The sequence below is a fragment of the Oncorhynchus keta genome, chromosome 27 (assembly GCF_023373465.1).
Source record: "Oncorhynchus keta strain PuntledgeMale-10-30-2019 chromosome 27, Oket_V2, whole genome shotgun sequence".
NCBI classification, from domain to species: domain Eukaryota; kingdom Metazoa; phylum Chordata; class Actinopteri; order Salmoniformes; family Salmonidae; genus Oncorhynchus; species Oncorhynchus keta.
Window position 1 is genome coordinate 33,626,894 of NC_068447.1, and position 23,177 is coordinate 33,650,070.

Consider the following 23,177-nt stretch of genomic DNA (forward strand, 5'->3'; position numbering starts at 1 on the left):
TTTTTATGGATATATACTAAGAAATGTCAATAGAAAAACACAAAATGCAGCGCATTTGCTGTCATTCTAGCTTCAATTTGAAGGGATTGTGTTAGCTGAGTAGGTGGCTATCTCTTCTGAGCAGTGTGGCCTATGCCAGGCAAAATCGCACATCATTAGCGCATTGTTATGGGTGTACCCCCCAAATCACTAGAAAACAGCTTAAACAAGTGCAAATGCAGCTACTTTGCTGTTATTCTGGCTACACTGTTTTACGTGACTGTGTTAGCCAACTTTGGCTAGTTAGCAAGCAAGGGACAAGAACTTTGCCAGCCATCATGGCAACAGAACATTTATAACAAATGACTGGGTCGCATCCATAGATACAGAACAAAACAACTGGGTCGCATCTCTGGCAGTGTTTTGGATACATATATAACAATGAGCTAATGATGCTAATGATCGACTGGCAAAGAAAATGTGCTCTCTCATCAGGACACGGTTCAGAGGAGGTAGCCAACTACACAGCTAATGCATACACTTCAAACTGAAGCTGGTAAGACAGCAAACTAGCGGTATTTCATGTCGTTTGACCTGTTTTGCTATTGACATTTATTTGTATATATCCATAAAAACTATGCTGATTCATGCTTTCAACTGGCTGAGAAAAGATGTCAGTTCATTCTATTGGTTAGGTTGCCAGAGACACGACTCATATAAATGCAACATGTAAAGTGTTGATCCCATGTTCCACGAGCTGAAATAAAAGTTCCCAGAAATGTTCCATACACACAAAATGTTGTGCACAAATTTGTTTACATCCCTGTTAGTGAGCAATTTTGCTTTGCTAAAATAATCCATCCACTTGAAAAATGTGGCATATCATGAAGCTGATTAGATAGTATAATCATTACACAGGTGCACCTTCTGCTGGGGACAATAAAAGGCCACTCTACAATGTTTGCATCATCGGCTTACCCTTGCCAAATGTTTTTTTTTTTTATGATTTAGAACCCAACTCAACCAATCACAATGCTTGTTTTGACCAACCCTTTGCAGAATATCCTCCAAACGCCGGCTTCTCAGGCATTATCATGAGTTCTATGTAAAATAATGAACAACGTGTGAGGTGTGTTCCATTGTTCCATGACCGAGCAGAACTGACCTTCTACAGAATTGCATTATTTTCTGGAAAACACATAGGGACCAGAGTTGATTATCCATTTTATACAATGGTTATAATTTAATACATTTTCTGTCAGAAATGTGTTCACTTGCGGTAGAAATGTGTTCAACATCCACTGAAGTAGCTAGCAAGTTTACGAGACAGCTACAGTAGTTGCTGTGGTAACCAAACAAACAGATGTGCTAGTTTAGCTAACCGAACTATCAGTCCTAGTTTGCCATTATGAAAATCGAATTCAAAATACTAAGTGTTCTTAATCCGACTTTTGCTTTCAAAAGCAGCTCAAACAAAACATGTAAAAATGAAATATTGCCATTCAATTCTACTGTGCAAATGTACACACCCTGGACAGGTGTGGTATATGGCCAATATATGACTGTTCTTTTACAACGAAACGCGGAGTGCCTGGATACAGGCCTTAGCCGTGGTATATTGGCCATATACCACAAATCCCAGAGGTGCCTTATTGCTATTATAAACTGGTTACCAACATAATTAGACCAGTAAAAATAAATGATTTGTCATACCCGTTGGTATGCGGTCTGATATACCACGGCTTTCAGTCAATCAGCATTCAGGGCTCGAACCACCACGTTTATAAAGGGAAATAATGCACGCTATAGAATATAGCCCTTCAAGCCAATCAGAAAGGTGTATTCAACAATGCCATGGTATAAACACTGGTAGTTAATGACCTTGTTCAGTCTAAGAATAAAAGCCCCTGGAATGAGGCTGGTATGAGGAATACAGTAGCTTGCATACCTGTTCCCTGTTATTAATGAAAATCATAAATCAATGCTTGTCTTGGCATTGTGGACCTGACTTTCCACTTACCTTCAAGTATTAACACATGCATACAGCATCAAGACAAAGCTCTTGGTGCAAATACAAGTTCATGGGTCAAGTGTTTTGCAAGAGTCCTTTCTAAAGCGATGGGAAACAGAGAGTAAGCTTTGGGAAATAGTGGTATGGGATTGTTAGCCATGTTGACATTGGGCTCAGTCAGTCACTAATTAACTAGAGTGACGACTTGTGCCTCTGTGTTTAGATTTCAGAGCTATGTATTCCTAGTTCTGAAACCACCTGATTTGACGAGCAGACACCCTCATTTTTTTTATTTTTTATTTCACCTTTATTTAACCAGGTAGGCTAGTTGAGAACAAGTTCTCATTTGCAACTGCGACCTGGCCAAGATAAAGCATAGCAGTGTGAACAGACAACACAGAGTTACACATGGAGTAAACAATTAGCAAGTCAATAACACAGTAGAAAAAAAAAATGTGGGCTACTAAGTTATGGAGTGTACTTACTGCACACTATAAGGCCGATAATTTGTTTATCAACATGAATAATGTTAAACACACTAACAAATAGGCTAATAGGAACAGAAAACGTATTATATATATACAATAAAATATGTTATGTACATGAATTAATAAAATGAGACTTATTTGAGGTGTGTTAATGACACATGTCGTGTGCACATGGTGCACTCTACTGTTCCAGAATAGCATGTATTTCCACACAGTTGCTTGGAGAATAGCAGGAATGCTGTTCTGGAGAGAGGAGGGCTGATGAGAAATCATTAACCATACACCCTCTGTCAGAGAGAGGAGAGCAACACATTCTCAGTAATGACTTTTATCGATGGGCATATAACTCGTAGATAAACCTTTTGGAGTGGCATGAGCAGTTGTGTAGTACAGTCCTTCTCTTGTCCTATTTTCAGGTCAACGATTAACCAAAATAACACAGGCATAATCCCTATAAATTAGTGGTGGCTTAATCCTCCTTGGTGGTTTTAGGACACTTAGGTCAGTGATACACTACCTTCTGCCACATACTCAGCGAGAGAATATAGTGATTCAAATTGGATGGGGTGTTGAGCCTTATTGTCAACTTGCACCTCCATCAATTATAGATTATTCTGAACCATTTCAGATGAATAAACATGGATTGATTTATTTGACAATTTAAGAAACACATATTATACAGCCAGTACATTTACTATTATTTACATTTTACGGTATCAAATCGAACACAATACAATTATAGATTATTTTTCATTGGACTTATTTCCATTGTGGTCATTTTTCAATAATAGGCAGACACGGCAAGACTGGCAATACACTACAGCTTATAGGCTACAGTTCCAGATATCAGACTTAAATGAGGACTGTAGCAATCATTAAAAGTTCATGGTGCAATACAATGGATGGACTTATTGTTTAACATTGTATTTGATTTGTCTTATGAAATTGTACATATATACATACATACATACATACATACATATATACATACATACATACATACATACATACATACATACATACATACATACATACATACATACATACATACATACATACATATATATATATATTTTTTTTAAAGGTCAAATTAAAACAATTAAAAGACTTAAAGCTATCCCTGTACCATTAACCATATTAGTGAGTTACCCTGGAACATTGCTGGAGTGAAAAGCTTTCTTGAGGATTAGTTATGGATTTGTTCATTTTACTTTTGAAATAGGTGACCATCATCCAATTCCTTTCATCTTCAGCAGAGATGTTATGAGTACAGTAGTATAAAGAATCTGTTGGTTCTGTCTCTAAAGAGGAGTTGCTCTGTTCTGTCTCTGGAAGAGAATGGTTAACACAATATGATGAGTAATATTGGACAGGAATGATTGAGTACAAGCCTTAATGATATGGTATAGAGACAAAGTAAAAACATGTTTTAACATACTTACCAGTAACTTTGGCAGCAGAGTATATATGTCCAGAAAATGTAGGAACGCCTAGAAAAACACATTGACACAGGTAGATCACCAATGGGACATGTCATATTGCCCACAAATGATACATTGTTGATAAAGATGCTAAACATGAAAAGATAATCAACCTGTAAAGGATTTTGATTAGAATCCCCATTAGCTGTTGTGAAAGCAACATCAGCTACTCTTCCTGGGGTCCACACAAAACATGAAACATTAATAGACAAGAACAGCTCAAGGACAGAACTCCATACATTTAAAAACAGCACACACAACCTACATATCAACACATACACACAAAATATCTAGGTTAAATAGGGGTGAGGCTTTGTACTGTGTGGTGTTGCTTTATCTGTTTTTGAAACCGGGTTTGCGGTTCATTTGTGCAATATGAGATGGAAGGGAGTTCCATGCAAAAGTGGTTCTATATAATACTGTACGCTTTCTTGAATTTGTTCTGGATTTGGAGACTATGAAAAGAACCCTGGTGGCTTGTTTGGTGGGGTAAATGTGTGTGTGTCAGAGCTGTGTTTAAGTTGACTATGCAAACAATTTAGAATGTTCAACACATTAATGTTTCTTATAAAAATAAGAAGTGACGCAGTCAGTCTCTCCTCAACTCTTAGCCAAGAGTTTGCATAGTATTTATTTTAGCCCTCTGTTTACAATGGACGTGCAGCTCTGTTCTGGGCCAGCTGCAGCTTAACTTGGTCTTTCTTTGCACCACTTGACAACATGATTGGACAATAATCAGGATAAGACAAAACTAGAGCCTGCAGGACTTGCTTTTTGGAGTGTGGTGTCAGAAAAGCAGAGCATCTCTTTATTATGGACGGACCTCTCCCTATCTTTACAACCCTTGAATCTATATGTTTTGACCATGACCATTTACAATCCAAGGTAACACCAAGTAATTTAGTCTCCTCAGCATGTTCAACAGCCATATTCAGCTGAGGTCTAGAGTATGATTTGTACCAAATACAATGCTCTTACTTTTAGAGATGTTCAGGACCAGTTTATTACTGGCCACCCATTCTAAAACTTTCTGCAACTCCTTGTTAAGAGTTTTAGTGACTTCATTAGCTGTGGTTGCTGACACGTACACTACCGTTCAAAAGTTTGGGGTCACTTAGAAATGTCCTTGTTCGCAGTGGTTTGCAGTGCAGCTGTGCTACCAGAGACTCTGGGTTCGCGCCCAGGCTCTGTCGCAACCGGCTGCAACCGGGAGGTCCGTGGGGCGACGCACAATTAGCCTAGCGTCGTCCGGGTTAGGGAGGGTTTGGCCGGTAGGGATATTCTTGCCTCATCGCGCACCAGCGACTCCTGTGGCGGGCCAAGTGCAGTGCACGCTAACCAAGGTTGCACGGTGTTTCCTCCGGCACATTGGTGCGGCTGGCTTGTTGGGTCGTGTTTCGGAGGACACATGACTTTCGACCTTCGTCTCTCCCGAGCCCGTACGGGAGTTGTAGCGATGAGACAAGATAATAGCTACTAACAATTGGATACCACGAAATTGGGGAGAAAAAGGGGGTAAAAAAATAATACATTTTAAAAGTATGTTTAAAAAAAAAAAAAGCCTTTTTTTTGTCCATTAAAATAACATCAAAATGATCAGAAATACATTGTTAATGTTGTAAATGACTATTGTAGCTGGAAACAGATGATTTTTTATAGAATATCTAGATAGGCGTACAGAGGCCCATTATGAGCAAGCATCACTCATGTGTTCCAATGGCACGTTGTGTTAGCTTATCCAAGTTTATACATTTAAAAGGCTAATTGATCATTAGAAAACCCTTTTGCAATTATGTTAGCACAGCTGAAAACTGTTGTCCTGATTATAAAGAAGCAATAAAAATGGCCTTCTTTAGACTAGTTGAGTATCTGGAGCATCAGCATTTGTGGGTTCTATTACAGGCTCAAAATGGCCTGAAACAAAGAACTTCCTTCTGAAACTCGTCAGTCTTTTCTTGGTCTGAGAAATGAAGGCTATTCCATGCGAGAAATTGCCAAGAAACTGCACCGTTCTTAGTTTTTTAATGCATGAATAAGATGGCTCACTGTTCGTCGTTGGCATTTTCTACCTAAATTTGCCCACTTTGCCAATGAAGTAATCATTAATATTATTGGTAAAATCAAATGGTTTAGTGATGAATAAGCCATCTGATTCAATGAAAGATGAAGTTGAATTTGTCTGTCTGCCTATAATTTTATTTTAAATTCAAGTTTTTTTCCGTAATTCTTTATATCATTGATCTGACTTCATAATACAATTTTTTCTTCTTTTTGTTGAGTTCAGTTCAATTATTTCTTAATTTGCAGTAAGTCAGATGTACAGCCAGACGTATTAGCCACTCCTTTTGCACCATCTCTTTCAACCATACAGTTTTTCAATGCCTCATCAATCCATGGATGATATGTCCATGTAATATCATTCTCCACCTGAAGAGGGCAGCCTTATTCAATCAATTAGTTATCAGCATCCAAACACTTTCTGCATCTGTAACCACCATTCTCTTCTTCTAACCCCAACCCATCTGCGTGTTTCCACTGCCACATGCCAAAAACAACAAGGATCCTAATCAGAATTAACACGACTGCCATTACCAGGACTACTGGAATGATGGAGGCGCTATCTGGGCCAGTATCAGGAACTGTCAATGAATACAAACACAATATTACCATTACATTAAATTGTAAAAAAATATGTATACATGACAGTATTACATTACTAATATTTATTGCAACAACTTTGTAATGTGTAACCTCTAACAGAGGTGGACCATAATGGTTGCTAAAAAAGCACATAATCTGATGATACTGTATCTCAGAGCATCCCTTGGCTCCTAGTCTTACCCCAACTGACATCCAGCTTGTTGTCCATACTGATGTGATTGGCAGTGCAGGTGTAGTTGGGTCTCTCTCTCAGCTCCTGGACAGTGATTGTCAGACTCTTTCTCAGCTGGTACGTCCAGTCTCCTTTGGTAGCAATTGCCCCCCTTTGAGCTCATGCTCTGCCACAGGTTGGCCGTCTCTCAGCAGGGTGAGGTTGATGTGGCGGGGTAGAAACCAAAGGCCAGGCAGGTGATCTTGGCCCCTGCAGTATCTGTGCTTTCTTTTGAAATGAGTCTTACTCTAGGACGCACTGAGGAGGAAATGTGTATCAATGGATCAACTGTAGATTTGCTTAGGTTGTATTCCTGATGCTTTTTACACATGGTATAATAATGGCATAACAATATTTGGTTATATTGTTCATGCATTGGCATTACTATTTTTATAGTGCACAAAGCCTACCTTTTCTCATGACGAGTTCCTCCTCTTTCTTCAGGTAGTCCTTTAATGATTTAATGCAAATAGGGAGATAAACTTTGTCAAGACCCATTTGAACGTACTGTGTCCTTTGTTGATTTACACTCAAGTTCTGGCCACTTAGGATGGGAATTGTACTGCAGTTTGTTGAAGTTCAGAACACCTCCATCAATTCCACTGAACGCTTCCTTTATCATGAGTTGGCCTTGCTTTTCATTGTCCACCAATTCACAACCAATAAGTCTCTGATGAACAAATATTCCTGTAATAATTTAAAAGCAAAGAACCAATACTTTAGGTAATAGTGACAAAAAAAGTTTTGAAAAACATGGGCTGTCCATCTTATATTTGAAAATAGAAGAGAGAGCAGCACACTCTACAGCCAATTCTGTCGAATCAAAAGAATTTGCAAAAAACAATCCGATTTCGACAGAAATATGGCTGAGACGCAGAGAAAGTTCAAGGAGAGGGGCTACAAGAATGATCAGATTATTATTGCCATTGAGAAAATTCAAAACAAAACGAGACATGACCTTTTTCAAGGTCAGTCTCGCAAAAAGACCATTATTGCGTTCTAACTACCCGCTATTCAAAGGGCTCTGAACAAATTAAGGGAATTGTTCACAAACATTGGCACATCTTAAAATCTGATGATTAGTCTCGGTAATGTGTTTTCGGACCTTCCCTTGGTCGTATTCTCGCGGGGCAGAAATATCAGAGACCAGTTGGTACACTGATTTACCACCCCAAGATATTCCTGAACGTCTATTTGCGCCCCTACTGGATGGAAATTACAAATGTAATGGCTGTGCTCAATGCAATGGCACTTATACATGTAGATCCTTCAAACACCCACAAACAGGGAAATCGATCCCAATCAAAGGTGTTATTACGTGCTCCACTAAGGCAGTTATTTATCTTATAACATGTCCTTGTGGTAAAAATGATGTAGGTAAAACAAAGCGCGAATTAAAAGTACGTATCTCAGAGCATCGTAGCACCATTAGGTGTAAAAACTTTACTTATCCAGTTGCGGCCCACTTTTTGGAAGCAGGCCACTCAATTTCGTCTCTGCGTTATATTGGCATCGAATATGTCACCCTCCCTAGGAGAGGGGGTGACCTTGATAATTTATTGTTAAAACGAGAGGCTGCCTGGATCTTTAATTTAAAGACCCCTGCACCCTTCGGTCTCAACGTAGACTTTGATCTGAAGCCATTCTTGTGATTATTGTGACTTTGTCATTGTAATTGTTTGTAAACTTGTGTAGTTAAACTAATCTATGATCGTATGCTATCCATTTGTTGTTTGTATGTTCTTTGTATGACATTTTAATATTTGATTATTAACCAATGATATTAGGCCACTCTTGGCCATGATTACAGACACCTGTGTCTTTTGACACTATATAAACGAGTCATCAAGCAGTGTTTGTGATTATACCCTGATGAAGACAGCTTGGCTGTCGAAACGTTGGTAATTACATTTTTTTTTTTTTGCATCTGAGCTCCTAGAGTGTGCGGCTCTCTTTTATTTTCAAGTTTTCTACTCTGCAAGCCAGCACCTCGTCTTAATAGGTGTGCGTTTCTTTTTCTTCTAGATCGTTCTGCCCAGCTTATATATCATTAAGCAGAGAGTGGTATTGAGCCATTTATTACATTTACAATCACTTTGGTAAGGGAATTATAGTATTCACATATATATATAACACACACTTAAATATATACATACATACTTCTGGATCTTGGTCATCCATGTAAACCAATATATTTCATCTTAGTCATCCATGTAAACCAATATATTTCATTCTAACACCGTAGTTATCTAGATTTTAGATAATAGGGGTGGCTCATTTGACACTAACTGACTTGCCTAGTTAAAGGAAAAAAAGAAAGACTTACCCCGTTCTCCCCATATTTATGGTCACAGTATATTTCGAGATATGCATTCCCTATTTTCCTGTTACTTCCTCATTCTGTGGCCTATGTACAGCATGCATCTAATCTTTATCTAATATTCTTTGTGTGCCCCTTTGTCCATTTATTGAACGCCACAATATTACTGTCCATTTAGGGGAACCGTTATGGCCCCGGCTTGTCAGAAACTGAAAAAAATGTTTATTACAGTTTGCTCACCTGTTGTGGAGTTAAAGCGATGCTGTAAGAGGGACGACCACTTCCTCATACTGAGGTACACGTCCCAAGACGCACCCTGAACTGTTCTTGAATACTCTTCATCCATGTTCCCATCGGTCCTAGAGATAAATCTCCAGGACTTGGAGTCATAGTATCCCACCGGAACATCATCCAGCATCCACAGAATTCAGGAAACTCTGTCTCTCCAAGTACGTGTGTTGCTAACCCCCACAGAGAGTGGGAAGATTTACCTGTGAGGTGATAGATCAATTAGTAATTCTCAGCAAGACTAAATTCCAGCAATCCACGTATGAAAAATCAATAGACCTTACCTGCATTAACAATTGGAAGATATGAGAAATAACGTGTAAAAATTCATTTCAAAGCACTTCAGTTTCCATACAGCTGGTGTAGACGACCATGAAGTTCCGCAACCATGTAAACAGATTCCTTACTTTCGTTGTTGTTTCCGGTCACTTGACTTACGTGCAGCTGTGCGGTTTGTTGCCAACTATTCTTTGCTACGTGCCAACTTTACGGTTTTTACTTTAATTACCGTTTTATATTTTATTTTTCCCTCGCTGTACTTTTTATTTCTCCATTCAACTTGTTCACCCCCGACGCTTTATCTGGACATGGTTCTACACAACCTCCACCAGCCGAAGCTAGTAGTAATGTTAACATTATGCCTCCTAATTGCGAGGATAGCCGTGCTGCAAGCCCAGCTACAGACGCAATCGTTATGCAAGAGTAATTTAGGTGTAGGAAAGGATGAAACAGCGTCTGTGCTGTTAAGTACAGATAGTAGTATAAATCCCCTCACAGTCCCCGGAGCGGGACATTTTTCTCATGGCTTCTGGAAGGAAATGCTGTAGGAATGCTCAACCGGTGTCGCTCATTCAGCCAGCAGAAACGTTCAACCGGTTCTCCCAATTAAACAACGAGTAGAGTCCGAGTCTCTCAGGTCTCTCCTCCACCATTAGCTCTGACAAACTGAACACCCTAGTCATTGGCGACTCCATTACCTGTAGTGTTAGACTTTAAAAGAATCACACAGTTTACCAGGGGGCAGAACTACCGACGTAAAGGCTAATCTGAAGGTGGTGCTGGCTAAAGCTAAAACTGGCGAGTATAGGGTTATTGTTATCCACCTTGGCCCCAACGATGTTAGGAAACAGTCAGAGGTCACCAAGTGCAACATAGATTCAGCGTGTAAATCAGCTAGAAAGATGTGTCAGGATCGAGAAATTGTCTCTGGCTCCCTCCCAATTAGGGGGAGTGAAGAGCTAGCTCTACTGCAGTCTCACAAGTCAATCACTGGTTGAAAACTGTTTTCTGTCCCTCCCAAAATATAGCATTTGTAGATAATTGCCCCTCTTTCTGGGAATCAGTGATGCCAATTTAGCCATTTTGTTGCTAGATTTAGCAACTTTTCAGAATACCCTTCTTTTTCCAACAGCACCTAGCAACAAATTTAGCTACTTTTAAAAATTGATTTGGAACTTTTAGCAACTTTTGAAAAGTGACTCAAAGGCTAAAATGCACGCATTTCCCTCTAAATGACACAAAAACTATTTTCTCTGTCACACTCAGTCACAGCACAAGTGCCTGGCTGCAAAAGTGCATTGTGAGTGACATTACCAGCAGGTGCTCAGCTCGTGCACAGCCAGCAGCAGTTTCAGCAAATCATTGTTGGCTGACTGCAGCAGCAAAAGTACAGGTTTGACGAGCCCTCCTGTCTCAGCCTCCAGTATTTATGCTGCAGTAGTTTGTGTCCGGGGGCTAGGGTCAGTTTGTTATATCTGGAGTACTTCTCCTGTATTATCCTCTGTCCTGTGTGAATTGAAGTATGCCCTCTCTAATTCTCTCTTTCCCTCTCTCAGAGGACCTGAGCCCTAGGACCATGCCTCAGGACTACCTGGCATGACTCCTCCTTGCTGTCCCCAGTCCACCTGGCCGTGCTGCTGCTCCAGTTTCAACTGTTCTGCCTGTGATTATTATTATTTGACCATGCTGGTCATTTATGAACATTTGAACATCTTGGCCATGTTCTGTTATAATCTCCACCCGGCACAGCCAGAAGAGGACTGGCCACCCCTCATAGCATGGTTCCTCTCTAGGTTTTGGCCTTTCTAGGGAGCTTTTCCTAGCCACCGTGCTTCTACACCTGCATTGCTTGCTGTTTGGGGTTTTAGGCTGGGTTTCTACACAGCACTTTGAGATATCAGCAGATGTACGAAGGGCTATATATATATACACATTTGATTTGATTTGAACATAGACAGGGCTCTAGCTCCACAATGAGATAGGGTGCAGGCCAGGCAGCAGGCTGTTAGCCACCCTGCCAGCTTAGTGGAGTCAGCTCAGCTATCCCCATTTAGATGGTGGTTGTGCCTTGATCTAGGCTGGGCAAAACGTAACATGGCGGTGTTCGCCTTCGCAATCTCATTGGAATAAAGACCTCCATTCCTGTCATTATTGAAAGCGATTGTGATATCTCACATCTCACAATAAGGCTACTTAATGTTAGATCCATCATTTCCAAGTCAATTAACTAATCACTGATCATAATCTTGATGTGATTGGCCTGACTGAAACATGGCTTAAGCCTGATGTATTTACTGTGTTAAATGAGGCCTCTCCTCTTGGTTATAATAACCCCTGTGCATCCCACAAAGGCGGAGGTGTTGCTAACATTTATGATAGCAAATTTCAATATTTAAAAAAAGGCTGCGTTTTCGTCTTTTGAGCTTCTAGTCATGAAATCTATACAGCCTACTCTTATAGCTACCGTTTACAGGCCTCCTGGGCCGTATACAGAGTTCCAATCTGACCTTGTAGTAATGGCAGCTAATATTAACATTTTTGGTGACTTTAATATTCACATGGAAAAGTCCACAGACCCACTCCAAAAGGCTTTCGGAGCCATCATTGACTCAGTGGGTTTTGTCCAACAGGTCTCCGGACCTACTCACTGCCACAGTCATACTCTGCACCTAGTTTTTCCCAACTTAATTGAGGAGAATAACAATCCTAAAAATAAATCCTACATTTATTTTTGATACTGTTGCAAAGCTAACGAAAAAGCAGCATTCCCCAAGAAGAGGATGTCTTTCACGTCAGTAGTGATAAATTCATGAACTTCTTTGACGAAAAGATCATGATCATTAGAAAGCAAATTTATGTGGGGCGGCAGGGTAGCCTAGTGGTTAGAGAGTTGTACCAGTAACCGAAAGGTTGCAAGTTCATATCCGTGAGCTGACAAGGTACAAATCTGTCGTTCTGCCCCTGAACAGGCAGTTAACACACTGTTCCTAGGCCATCATTGAAAATAAGATTTTGTTCTTAACTGACTTGCCTAGTTAAATAAAGGTAAAATAACAAAAATGACAGACTCCTTTTTAAACCTGCGTATTTCTCCACAGCTCAGTTGTCCTGAGTCTGTACAACACTGCCAGGACCTAGGATCAAGGGAGACACTCAAGTGTTTTAATACTTTATCTCTTGACACATTGAAAATAGTCTTGACCTCTAAACCTTCAAGCTAGATACTGGACCCTATTTCAACTAAACTACGGAAAGAGCCGCTTCCTGTGCTTGGCTCTCCTATGTTGAACATAATAAATGGCTCTCTATCCACCGGATGTGTACCAAACTCACTAAAAGTGGCAGTAATTAAAGCCTCTCTTGAAAAAGCCAAATCCTGACCCAGAAAATAAAAAACTATCGGCCTACATCGAATCTCCCATTCCTCTCAACAAAATTGAAAAATCTGTTGCACAGCAACTCACTGCCTTCCTGGAGACAAACAATGTATACGAAACGCTTCAGTCTGGTTTTAGACCCCATCATAGCACTGAGACTGCACTTGTGAAGGTGGTAAATTATATTTTAACGGTGTCAGACCAAGGCTCTGCATCTGTCCTCGTGCTCCTAGACCTTAGTGATGCTTTTGATACCACCATTTTTTGGAGAGATTGGAAACCCAAATTGGTCTACATGTCAGAAAGATATCAGTTTGTCTCTGTGGATGGTTTGTCCTCTGACAAATCAACTGTAAATGTAGGTGTGTTTTTGGACCACTATAGTTTTCACTATATATTTTACCTCTTGATGATGTCATTTGGAAACAATGTTAACTTTCCCTGCTTTGAGGACGATACACAGCTGTACATTTCAATGAAACATGGCAAAGCCCCAAAATTGCCCTCCCTGGAAGCCTGTGTTTCAGACATAAGGAAATGGGTGACGGCATATGTTTTACTTTTAAACTCAGACAAAACAGAGATGCTAGTTCTAGGTCCCAAGAAACAAAGATGTCTTCTGTTGGCTCAGACAATTAATCTTGATGGTTGTACAGTAGTCTCAAATAATACTGTGAACGAACTTGGCTTTACTCTGGACCCTGATCTCTCTTTTGACCTAGCCACCGTGCTTCTACATCTGCATTGCTTTCTGTTTGGGGTTTTAGGCTGGGTTTCTGTACAGCACTTTAGAAATATATTTGATTGCTTTGTCTCGAAAAATACCGGCACGCTCATTTTGCATCCCAGTGCGCCGGATAGGTGGAGATTTCACTTAAGAACCAATAGAAGGTCTAAAATGTGCAAGCTCTGCCCACTCAGGGCGATGCAAAACTAACGCCCACCCTTCATCACAGTCACTGGTTTGCCTTTCCCCTTCACATACAAGCTCTTACACGTTTGACACCCGACAAGCATGTGACATTTCAGCTTTTACACATTTAAAATATAAAGCAATAAAACAAAACATTTCTATAGAAATGTAGTTAGAGATATTGACTATCTAGGTCTTCAGTAAACATTAACCACTGAAGTCTAATGGGACTTTCACTTTGGTAACTGTCGAGAATATCAAATTGAATGTGTCAGTAGATGCAACACCAAAAACCGCGCATGCTAAGACGTGATCATGTTGGTTCATCATACTATCATCATTACCTTTTCTCTAAATGTGTGTGTAGTCACAACAAGACAATCAGAGCCTACAGTACTAAGAACAGTATGAAATTCTTCATGGCTGAATTGATTGTCAAGTACATAGAAAAAAAAGACCAGAGGAATCTGGTTAATAATTTCTTCATTTATTAGTTGTACAATTATGAAAAATAATAACCATAAAAAAGGACTGGAAGCCCAAAGGTCATTTACAATCTTTTTCCTTTGTTTCTGTAGTGATGTCCCTCTGAGTTCTTTCTCTCGGCCCGTTTTCAATCGTTGGGTATTGTTGGAATCAGGGGTGAAACTTTGAACATTGTTATACTCAGAAGTATAGGAACATTAGGTACTAAAGAGACATGAGGGGTGCCATAATGAAGCTTGGGAGGGGGTGAGTGCAGGGAACACGATTGCATGTGGCAGTACTGATAAGGGGAGAAACCGTTGAAGGCTCATGTCACTTTGCTCCCTGATTAGCAAGAATGATGCAATGTTTCGAGATAAGGAGACTCCACCCAAGGTTGGGTATGAATACTACCACTGGGGAAGCCATGTCTGTGTCTGAATTACAGCTGTAACAACCCTTTGCGAAGAATTAAACTTGGTTAAGCTTCTCTAGTGTCCGTGAGTTTACTCAAAATTAGAACCTAACAGTATCATGATATGTTGAACTTAATAAGACAGTCCTTTTTTTTTTTTTTTTTTTTTTTACAAATGTGGCAAAACAATTACATACGTACATACATATACATAGATATCTATAAAAACAAAAATCATTCAAGTATCAAAATACAGACTGCTAGAGATTAATTTACAATCCAATATCATTGTTATCATCATCATATTATTCATTAATATCATCAGAATAGTCCTATTGTACTACCCATGATCCTTATGTGCAAACGCGGAGACAGGACCAGGTTGATAGCTGCAGGTGCTCACATCAACCAGCTAAAGACAGCTGTATCATATAGAGTGAGTACCATATAGCTAGTCTATGTACCCACAGAGGCGCAACACTCCAGCTGAACACAGAGTACCCAAAACAGAAAACAGTCAACGTACCAGGAGATATACCATATGGGGAGAAAACACTGTGTACCATATTCTACCTAAAATCTTACAGGACTGGTTTTCTGGATTGACTAGTTTAAAATAAATCAAATTGATTCAGGGGGGATAAAAGGCCATCGCAGTACCTCCTAACAGGTCCTATAGTTTCCAGTTTAAACATACAAAAGACACCCCCTGTTTTTAAAAGTTGCTGTAGTGTCAGTTGAACAGCCCTCCAAACTTCATCCATGTCAGATTATTCCTCCTGTACACCATTACATTAACTATCACAGTTCTGTATGTTATGAATGAGAAAATGAAGATAAAGCGATGCTTTGATGTAACTGACTCGGTGCTTGAATGGATGGACATGAGAAAGCCTGTGATTGTACTGCTGAATCTCACATTGTAATTATTCTACCCAATCGTACCCTAGTGAGCATAGCATACCGAGGACAACTTTAATGCATTCCTTTATCTAAATCTGTCTCCCATTTCCCAGTGAGATATCCAGGTAGATCTCTACTTCTTTTCTCAAAAATATATTTTTATGTTGATTACCACTGTCTGTACCTTAATAAAATTCCCTGTCAGAGTAAACATTAGCTTAGCGTAGCCCTCAGCGAAGACACATACGTGTATGGGAAAGGCCCCTCTGAGGGATCGATCTAGAGAAGCATCCATCTTCAACTCTCATGGAATGGATACACAAGTCACAAAATGTCAGGGAAAAACAACAACTGGGAACAAGACACTCTCGAACCCCCGTAGATAAAATACACTGTCTGAACAGCATTCACTGGCCTGTCAAGGATAAACATGTTTACATTTGTAAAAAATAAAAACAGAAAAGGAGGGATGTTAAAGTCGAGTGCTTCACATTGAAAGAGATGCCTACCAAACAAACACCCACCTTTCAGTCTCTGGATAACTGACCAAGCTTTGACACGTTGAGTCCATTTTCCCGTGTAAGTAAGTGGATGCAGTGAGGATGTTGGTTGTTTGGGCCTACTGCTTGGGGGCTGACTTCCTGTCTGTGTGATACAGAACTACAGCGCTGATCCCTGGAGCTGAACACCTCAGTGGAGGTGAGAAGGAGTGGAGCATGAGGAGAGGTCCAGGGGTGTCAGAGAGGAGGTAGGGCCCTCCTGGTGTATGTAAGCATGTCTCCAGTTGGTACTGGTAGGAAGGGTGCATGGAAAGTGGCCTTTCTCCTGGTTCCAAAAATGCATCCTGCCACACAACACAACACCATAGGTATGGGTCACCCCTGACCTCTCACTCTGGCTGGGTGTCCGGTCATGGTAGTCAGCTACATGGAAGGGAGACACACACCAACACAGCACTGGGGTTAAAATAATGTAAAAACATAACTGAGCCAACTGAAAACAAAATGGCGTAGATATCAAGATAACAGATTTTTCTAGATAATGATTCAATTCCGCTTCCATGTTAGCACTGAATATCGACTGAGGCAGGGTGAATAGTAAAACAGACAGTCATTAATGACAACATGATGAACATAAAGGAGAAACTGTATGAGTAGTGAAAAAGAAAGAAGGAAAATGAAAGGGAAAAAAGGAAAGTCTCCTATTTCCCGGTTTACTTTCAACAGACATTGGGTTGATTGCATCTTGGCACTATTTGGAATATGGCGATGAGTTAGAAATGTAGATCGATGCAAAGAGTGATACGATTTCAAATGAGAACACTGAATGCACCATGCCTAAAGTATAGCAACATTATGTAATGCTGTACATTTAATCTGTATACATCAGCCTCTGTTTCACCACAGTGGATGGACTAGATGCCAACTAAACAGAATATGTGCCTTGACAAAGTTATGCCTTCATCTTTCAGTCCATTAAGACGCGCTTGGATTAGGAAAGATGGATGGTACAGCAGTTTATTCTTTTGACGCATTTCACCTAACCACTCCTCTCCAGTGAGAGATTTGATGAGCTCTCCTCCTCATTAAGGTTAATATAACCGATCAGCCCTATATTGACGGATCTACCGGCTAGGCTGGGTAATTAGACTGAAACCGTCACCCAAGTCTATTACTGGTGGCTAGAGCAGAATTCATGCATTTTGGCTCATACTCTATTGAATAAACAGTCCATTTAAGTTCTTCTCATATCATCTTTGATGCACATATTTCCCCAGCATCCAAGCATTCACAAAGTTTTCATGACACTCCAAATAAGGATTGCACTAGATATCAAATTCTCAGTCAAAGAGCAAGGCATGCTCAGATTGATTTCCCACACTGCTGTCTATAACAGTGAGGACATCTCTGTAGGACACCATAATATGTTTGAACCTCTGTGTCCTATCTATCCTCCAATAGCTACCAGTAGAGATCTCCTATCACAGTGCTGGACCCTAGCCTACTTTGGCAGCATAACACAGAGTGACAGTTTCCCAGACTCAGATTAAGTTTAGGCAACCGATACAAAGAGCGATAATAAATCAGACAGGATACGCATCAACATGCACTTCCCTCTGTTAACCCAAATGGGCTTAGGGGGTTAGGGTTTAGTCCAGAGTTGTCTTCCATCCCCTTGCAGAGAAACAGGCAATGTTCCTACTAATGTGCATAGAACCACAACAATGGAACAGGGAGTCTCTCACAGATGAATCTTCTGGAAACAATGTTCATCCAGGTACGTGATCCTTCGCTGTAGAGAATCGGATATTTGTTTCTGAGCACTGGAGGCAGGAGTTTAAAGTTCAGGAAACAAGGAAGGGGAAAGTTCTTCAAGAGCGCCTCACAGTGGCCGTCGTCTGGTAGAGCAGTAAAAGCACCCAGAGGAGAAAGGAAAAAGGAAGGAGGGATAGATGGATAGAAAAATTAAGGATTGTCCCAAAATAATTTGGGGGAGGGAAAGAGTAATGGTGAGGAGTGGGGAGGTAGGTAGGTAGAATTGAGATAGTAGCCACTGAACAAACTTAATCAGTGACTGGATTTGTGGATTACATTAGCTGTCCTACACACATCATAGCTAGGGGTACTGAATAACAGCACTATACAGTAGAACAGTTTAAGCAGAACTAACAGTGTCAATGTGAGGGAAGTGGAAGGACAAGGTAGAGTATCATGCTTCACAGAGGCAAGGGGAACCAAATGCCTAGGAACATACTGTACGATGATCACAGAGCAATGATTCAGGGCCCAGAGGAGTCAGCAGTTTAACACATTGAAAAGGAGCAGGGATCAGGGTGTTAGTCCAGGAGGTTGTTCAGTTAGTCCCCACTAACAGAGTTGTGGTCAGGGGGAGAGGCAGTGGCGAGGCAAGGACAGAAGAGGCAGGTCTCATAATGGTAGACTGAATAACAGACAGGGGGAGGAGAGAAGTTGAGTCTTTCAGCAGACAGAGGAGAGGAGGTGGAGGCAGAGGAGAGGTGGAGACAGAGGAGGGCAGGAGGGTTCTGGCCCTCCTGAGAAAGAGGCAGAGTCACAGTGAAAGGCACACAGATGGAGGAGGAGGAGGAAAGGTACAGTAAGTCAGAAGGTCAAGCCCAGGGTCAAAGGGCAGAGGGCGGGAGATGTGTCGGGTCCACTCAGAATATGGTGGTCTCGTACTTAGTGCTGATGGTCCTCTTGGAGTCTTTGGGGACAGGGTCCACCAGCCACGTGGTGCTGCCCTGGGAGTCCACTTCCAGCTCCAACGGGTCCACCTGGTGGGGTAGGGGACACAGAGGGGGCTCAGATACAGGATTTGACACTTCTTAGGGTGAGAGTCAACAGACAAATAAATGCAATTAGTGTGCCGAATTACATGTTAGTCATTCTAAGATCACGGTGTGGTGAAATTCTGCACGGAGCCTGCTTGGCGCCCAAACAAGATCTATTTTACTCCTCTCTAACAATACCGCTACAACAGTGTATTGTGCCTGAACATGTTGTGCAAACAGAGAGATCATGACAGGAACTGATGGCTCATTGAAGCACAGTAAAATGTACTAAGTGTGAGTAAGAAAACCTTAACAGAGGAACCAGTGAGGACCAAGATATACCACATCACATCAGCAAATCAAGTGTGATTCCCAACATGGAATGTTCATACCACTAGGGGGCTCCCAAGGGCTTTACAACTATCAGGGGGTCCAGTAAAGAACAACACAGTAACCAACAGAGAGTTGATGGTGTCTCATCATGACGTCATCTTTTTGAAAGAAAAAAAGTTGTGACTCCAGGTTGAGAACCCCATTGAGACAAAAACTGAGAAGAAATGAGGCATGAAGAGGAGAGACAAAGGAGTAATGTGGACGGATTGAAGGGGAGGAGAAATGTGAGTTTTTGTTAAAGGATTGGTAATAGGGGGATCGATCAAGCCAAGGCAGTAAAACATACAATTAAGTAGAAAGGGTGGATGATCAAAGGATGAGGAAGGGGAGAAAGGAGGATGAGGAGAGAGGGAGAGAGCAGCACCTGGGCAACAGGGCTGGCAGAGTGGTGCAGTGGGAGGAAGGAGGGACGGTGGGTGGTGCAGGTGAGACAGTAACAGCAGGAGCGACTGTCCAGCAGGAGAGGAGAGTCCTGGAAGAGACAGACAGGACAGACAGGAAGAGAGCGAGAGACAGACATTAACACAGGGGAAGTGAAAGGACAAGAGAGAGAAGAAATAGGGGCTGTCCAGGGACGGTGGAACAACAGAATGGGGAGGACTGAAACAAAACAGGAAGAAGGGACAGATTCTCACAACACCCTGCTTCGTCCAGTAACTGGGGGACATGAGATTTCAGGTGTGTGTACCGATGGGAGGGATGGGACTGGTTGGTACCTGTCATTTGATACCTCCCGCAGAGAAAGGCATTACATAATGAAACCCCTCTGCTAATAGCATCAGTATATAGCTATTAATCCCAAAGCACAGCTATGACGAAGGTGTGGTAGCTTGTTTTTAGGGGTGTTCGTCATTGTGTTGTTTTCATGCTATGTCAAAATAACACAATTTTCCTAAGGGAAAGGATTGTGTGTGTATGAACACACCTTCTGTTTGGTATATATAATAAATAGTCCAAGCAGCCCTGTGATCATCACATTATCATTCAGTGGCACAGGAGGCTGGTGAGAGCAGGACAGCTCATAATAGTGGCTGGGATGGAGTGAATTAAAATGGTACAGGTAACTGCCAAAATAAAGAAACACTTGAGTAAATTATAGATACAAAGTATAATGAAAGCAGGTGCTTCCAGACAGGTGTGGTTCCTGAGTTAATTAAGCAATTTAAACATCCCATCATGCTTAGGGTCATGTATAAAAATGCCCAGTTGCCCATTATTTTGCCTACCATGGCTAGAAGAAGAGATCTCAGTGACTTTGAAAGAGGGGTCTCAAAGGAGCATAGGGGTTTTAAGGGTGTGTGTGTGTCTCAGTCACCAGATCAACCCAATTGAACACTTATGGGAGATTCTGGAGCGGCGCCTGAGACAATACACCAAATGATGGAATTTCTCATGGAAGAGGTTAGGTGTAATCAATCCCTTGTAGAATCTATGCCGAGGTGTATTGAAGCTGTTCTGGCTCGTTGTGCCCAACAACATCCTATTAAGACACTTTATGTTGGTGTTCCCTTTATTTTGGCAGTTACCTGTATCAAATGAATGGAACCCATGTGTTTGATACCATTCAATTTATTCCGTTCCAGCAATTACAATGAGCCCGTCCTCCCCAATAAAGGTACCACCAGCCGCACGTGTTCAGTGGCAATCCATTCCTTAACGTTTTAATGCTACTGGCAGATTTTCACAATGTATTCACAATGATGTAAGGAGCTGCAGCATTTTGATAAATCACTTGTTTGTTTCCTGTCCAAATCAGAAGAATTGTCTGTGTGCGCATGTGACAAACTCACCCCTGATTTCCTTACGCCACCCCGTGGTTTGGGAACGGGCCGGCTGGATTTGGTCTCGATGACCTCTGCCCCGGGTCCTGCTGGGATGCCCTGGTGCTGTTTGGTCCTCTGGGCCTGGAGAGCTAACTGATAGGCCACCTCAAATGCCTGTCCCAGCGTCAGGATGATTTCATAGGTCAGGTTCTACCAGAGGGGGAGGAGACAGAACATAGAATCCTACTCAGTATTCGACACAGACAGACAGACAGACAGACAGACAGACAGACAGACAGACAGACAGACAGACAGACAGACAGACAGACAGAGCGAGCTCCTGAATATGAACACTGTTGCATCAATCAGATTGAAGTGGAGAAGTGAAGAGTAACTTCCAGGAGAGATGCTCTTAGTCAGACAATGGAATCTATGACTTAATTTGTTATGTGTATTTGCCTGCATCACTTTGTAAAAAGACCCAACTCAATGGCAGGCAGAGCTGTCAGGTAGAGAGGAAGTGTAGCGAGACAGCAAGCTGTTCCCTCTCTGTCCCCTGGCTGCAAACACCTGCTACTGCAAACCAACTGGGGCTGGAGCTGCATCACATTAAAACACAGAATCTAATTAGTGGCTAGGACCAGGTGAAGGTGAACACACACTCAGGACCAGAGACGGAGACCAAAACATGGGGGTCCTTGATTTGTTTTCCAAAGAGAAAGATTTGAATGGCTTCCTCTGACACATAGAGCACCACTGGGCAGCTCAACCCACTCAAGTGAGACATAATTAAACACCAAACCCATCTTGTAAAGTTAAGTGACAAAACAACTCCACCCTAAGAAAAACAGAAACACCGCTTATTCCTGTGTGGTGAAATGTATTTATGTTTATACCCTTTGATCTGATCTGGGATCTGTACTACTGTGTGGGCTGGTGAAAAATGAGCCTGTGGAGTCTAGTAACAGCCTGGTCATTACTGTTTAAAAGCTCTGATCTCATCTCTGGGTTATTATACTGCCCCACCTCAGATAGTCATCCGCAGACATGTCAGAAAGGTGGAACCAGCCATAAACAAACACCCATTGACTTGAATGGGGATGGTCATTCTATGAATTGTATTTCTATGTGACCAGACTCTAGTAGTCAGTCAGTGGCTTTCGATGACCCCTGCGGTATTATATTTGAGAAGCCTTAGCGTTTAGTCATATAACCAGTTATCAGGATGAAGAATGGTGGTGAAGAATGAAGGCCATCAGTGTTGCCAAAGTGAGAAACCTCACAGTGACGTAAGCGGGTCGAGAAAGTAAAGATAACAGTGTGGCAGTGCTGCTGCCAGTCAGTCACATCTCCTCTGAGGATTGAAGACGGTGGCTGGGAAGTATCTCCCATGAGGACAAAGGAGAGGATATCAGAGAGAAACTATGCTCTGTGGACAGGACTGGGGAACAGTGTCTCTGCATGGAATTGTCACACCGCAGGGCAAAATTTCAGAAGTAGAGCTCTTACGAGCAGTCTGAAGTTGGATGTATTCTGCAACTAATCCAATAGCATAGTATACAATGAAGCCACGGCAGGCTAGAGTAGATGAGTGGGCTGATGTGTAAGCAGATATTCTCACCACGTCCACTGTGCTGAACACATGGCAGTAGTGGTGGTTGGTCTGCAGGTCCTTGGTGATGTAGGCAAACGTGCACAGATCCTCTGGGTCCTGGGCCGCGCACGAGATGTTCCGGATTTCATGTTCTGCAATGATGTTCTGTATTTGGAGGAGGAACCAAGATTAATGTGGAGTCACAGCGGCAATAACATCAACCACTTTCACATCTCCATCATGGGAAAAATATATGACCAATATGAACTAAAAGTTCAACCCCTCGACCTACTGCCCTATTAAAGGACTATCTGTCATGTCTGTGACTCACTTAATAGACAGGGGTG

At 41.5% G+C, this 23,177-nt stretch overlaps 1 protein-coding gene and 1 pseudogene across 11 annotated transcripts in view; both read right to left on the reverse strand.

Annotated features, from left to right (window-relative positions):
- Positions 1 to 3,643: 3,643 nt before the first annotated feature.
- Positions 3,644 to 10,548, reverse strand: LOC118360310 (hereditary hemochromatosis protein homolog; annotated as a pseudogene).
- A 3,926-nt stretch (positions 10,549 to 14,474) lies between these two features.
- The window catches only part of LOC118359829 (ankyrin repeat and SAM domain-containing protein 1A-like), a 120,819-nt gene continuing 112,116 nt past the window's right edge, over positions 14,475 to 23,177 (reverse strand). For 7 of the 11 annotated variants that reach the window (XM_035738639.2, XM_035738638.2, XM_035738637.2 and 4 more), the window contains 4 exons: positions 22,858 to 22,995; positions 21,264 to 21,446; positions 19,838 to 19,945; positions 16,721 to 19,083 (listed from right to left, as the gene is read on the reverse strand). In XM_035738639.2, the coding sequence (XP_035594532.2) occupies positions 18,967 to 19,083; positions 19,838 to 19,945; positions 21,264 to 21,446; positions 22,858 to 22,995 (546 nt within the window). In that variant the 3' untranslated portion in view covers positions 16,721 to 18,966. The other 4 variants (XR_008083062.1, XM_052482198.1, XM_035738643.2 and 1 more) reach the window with 4 other exon arrangements.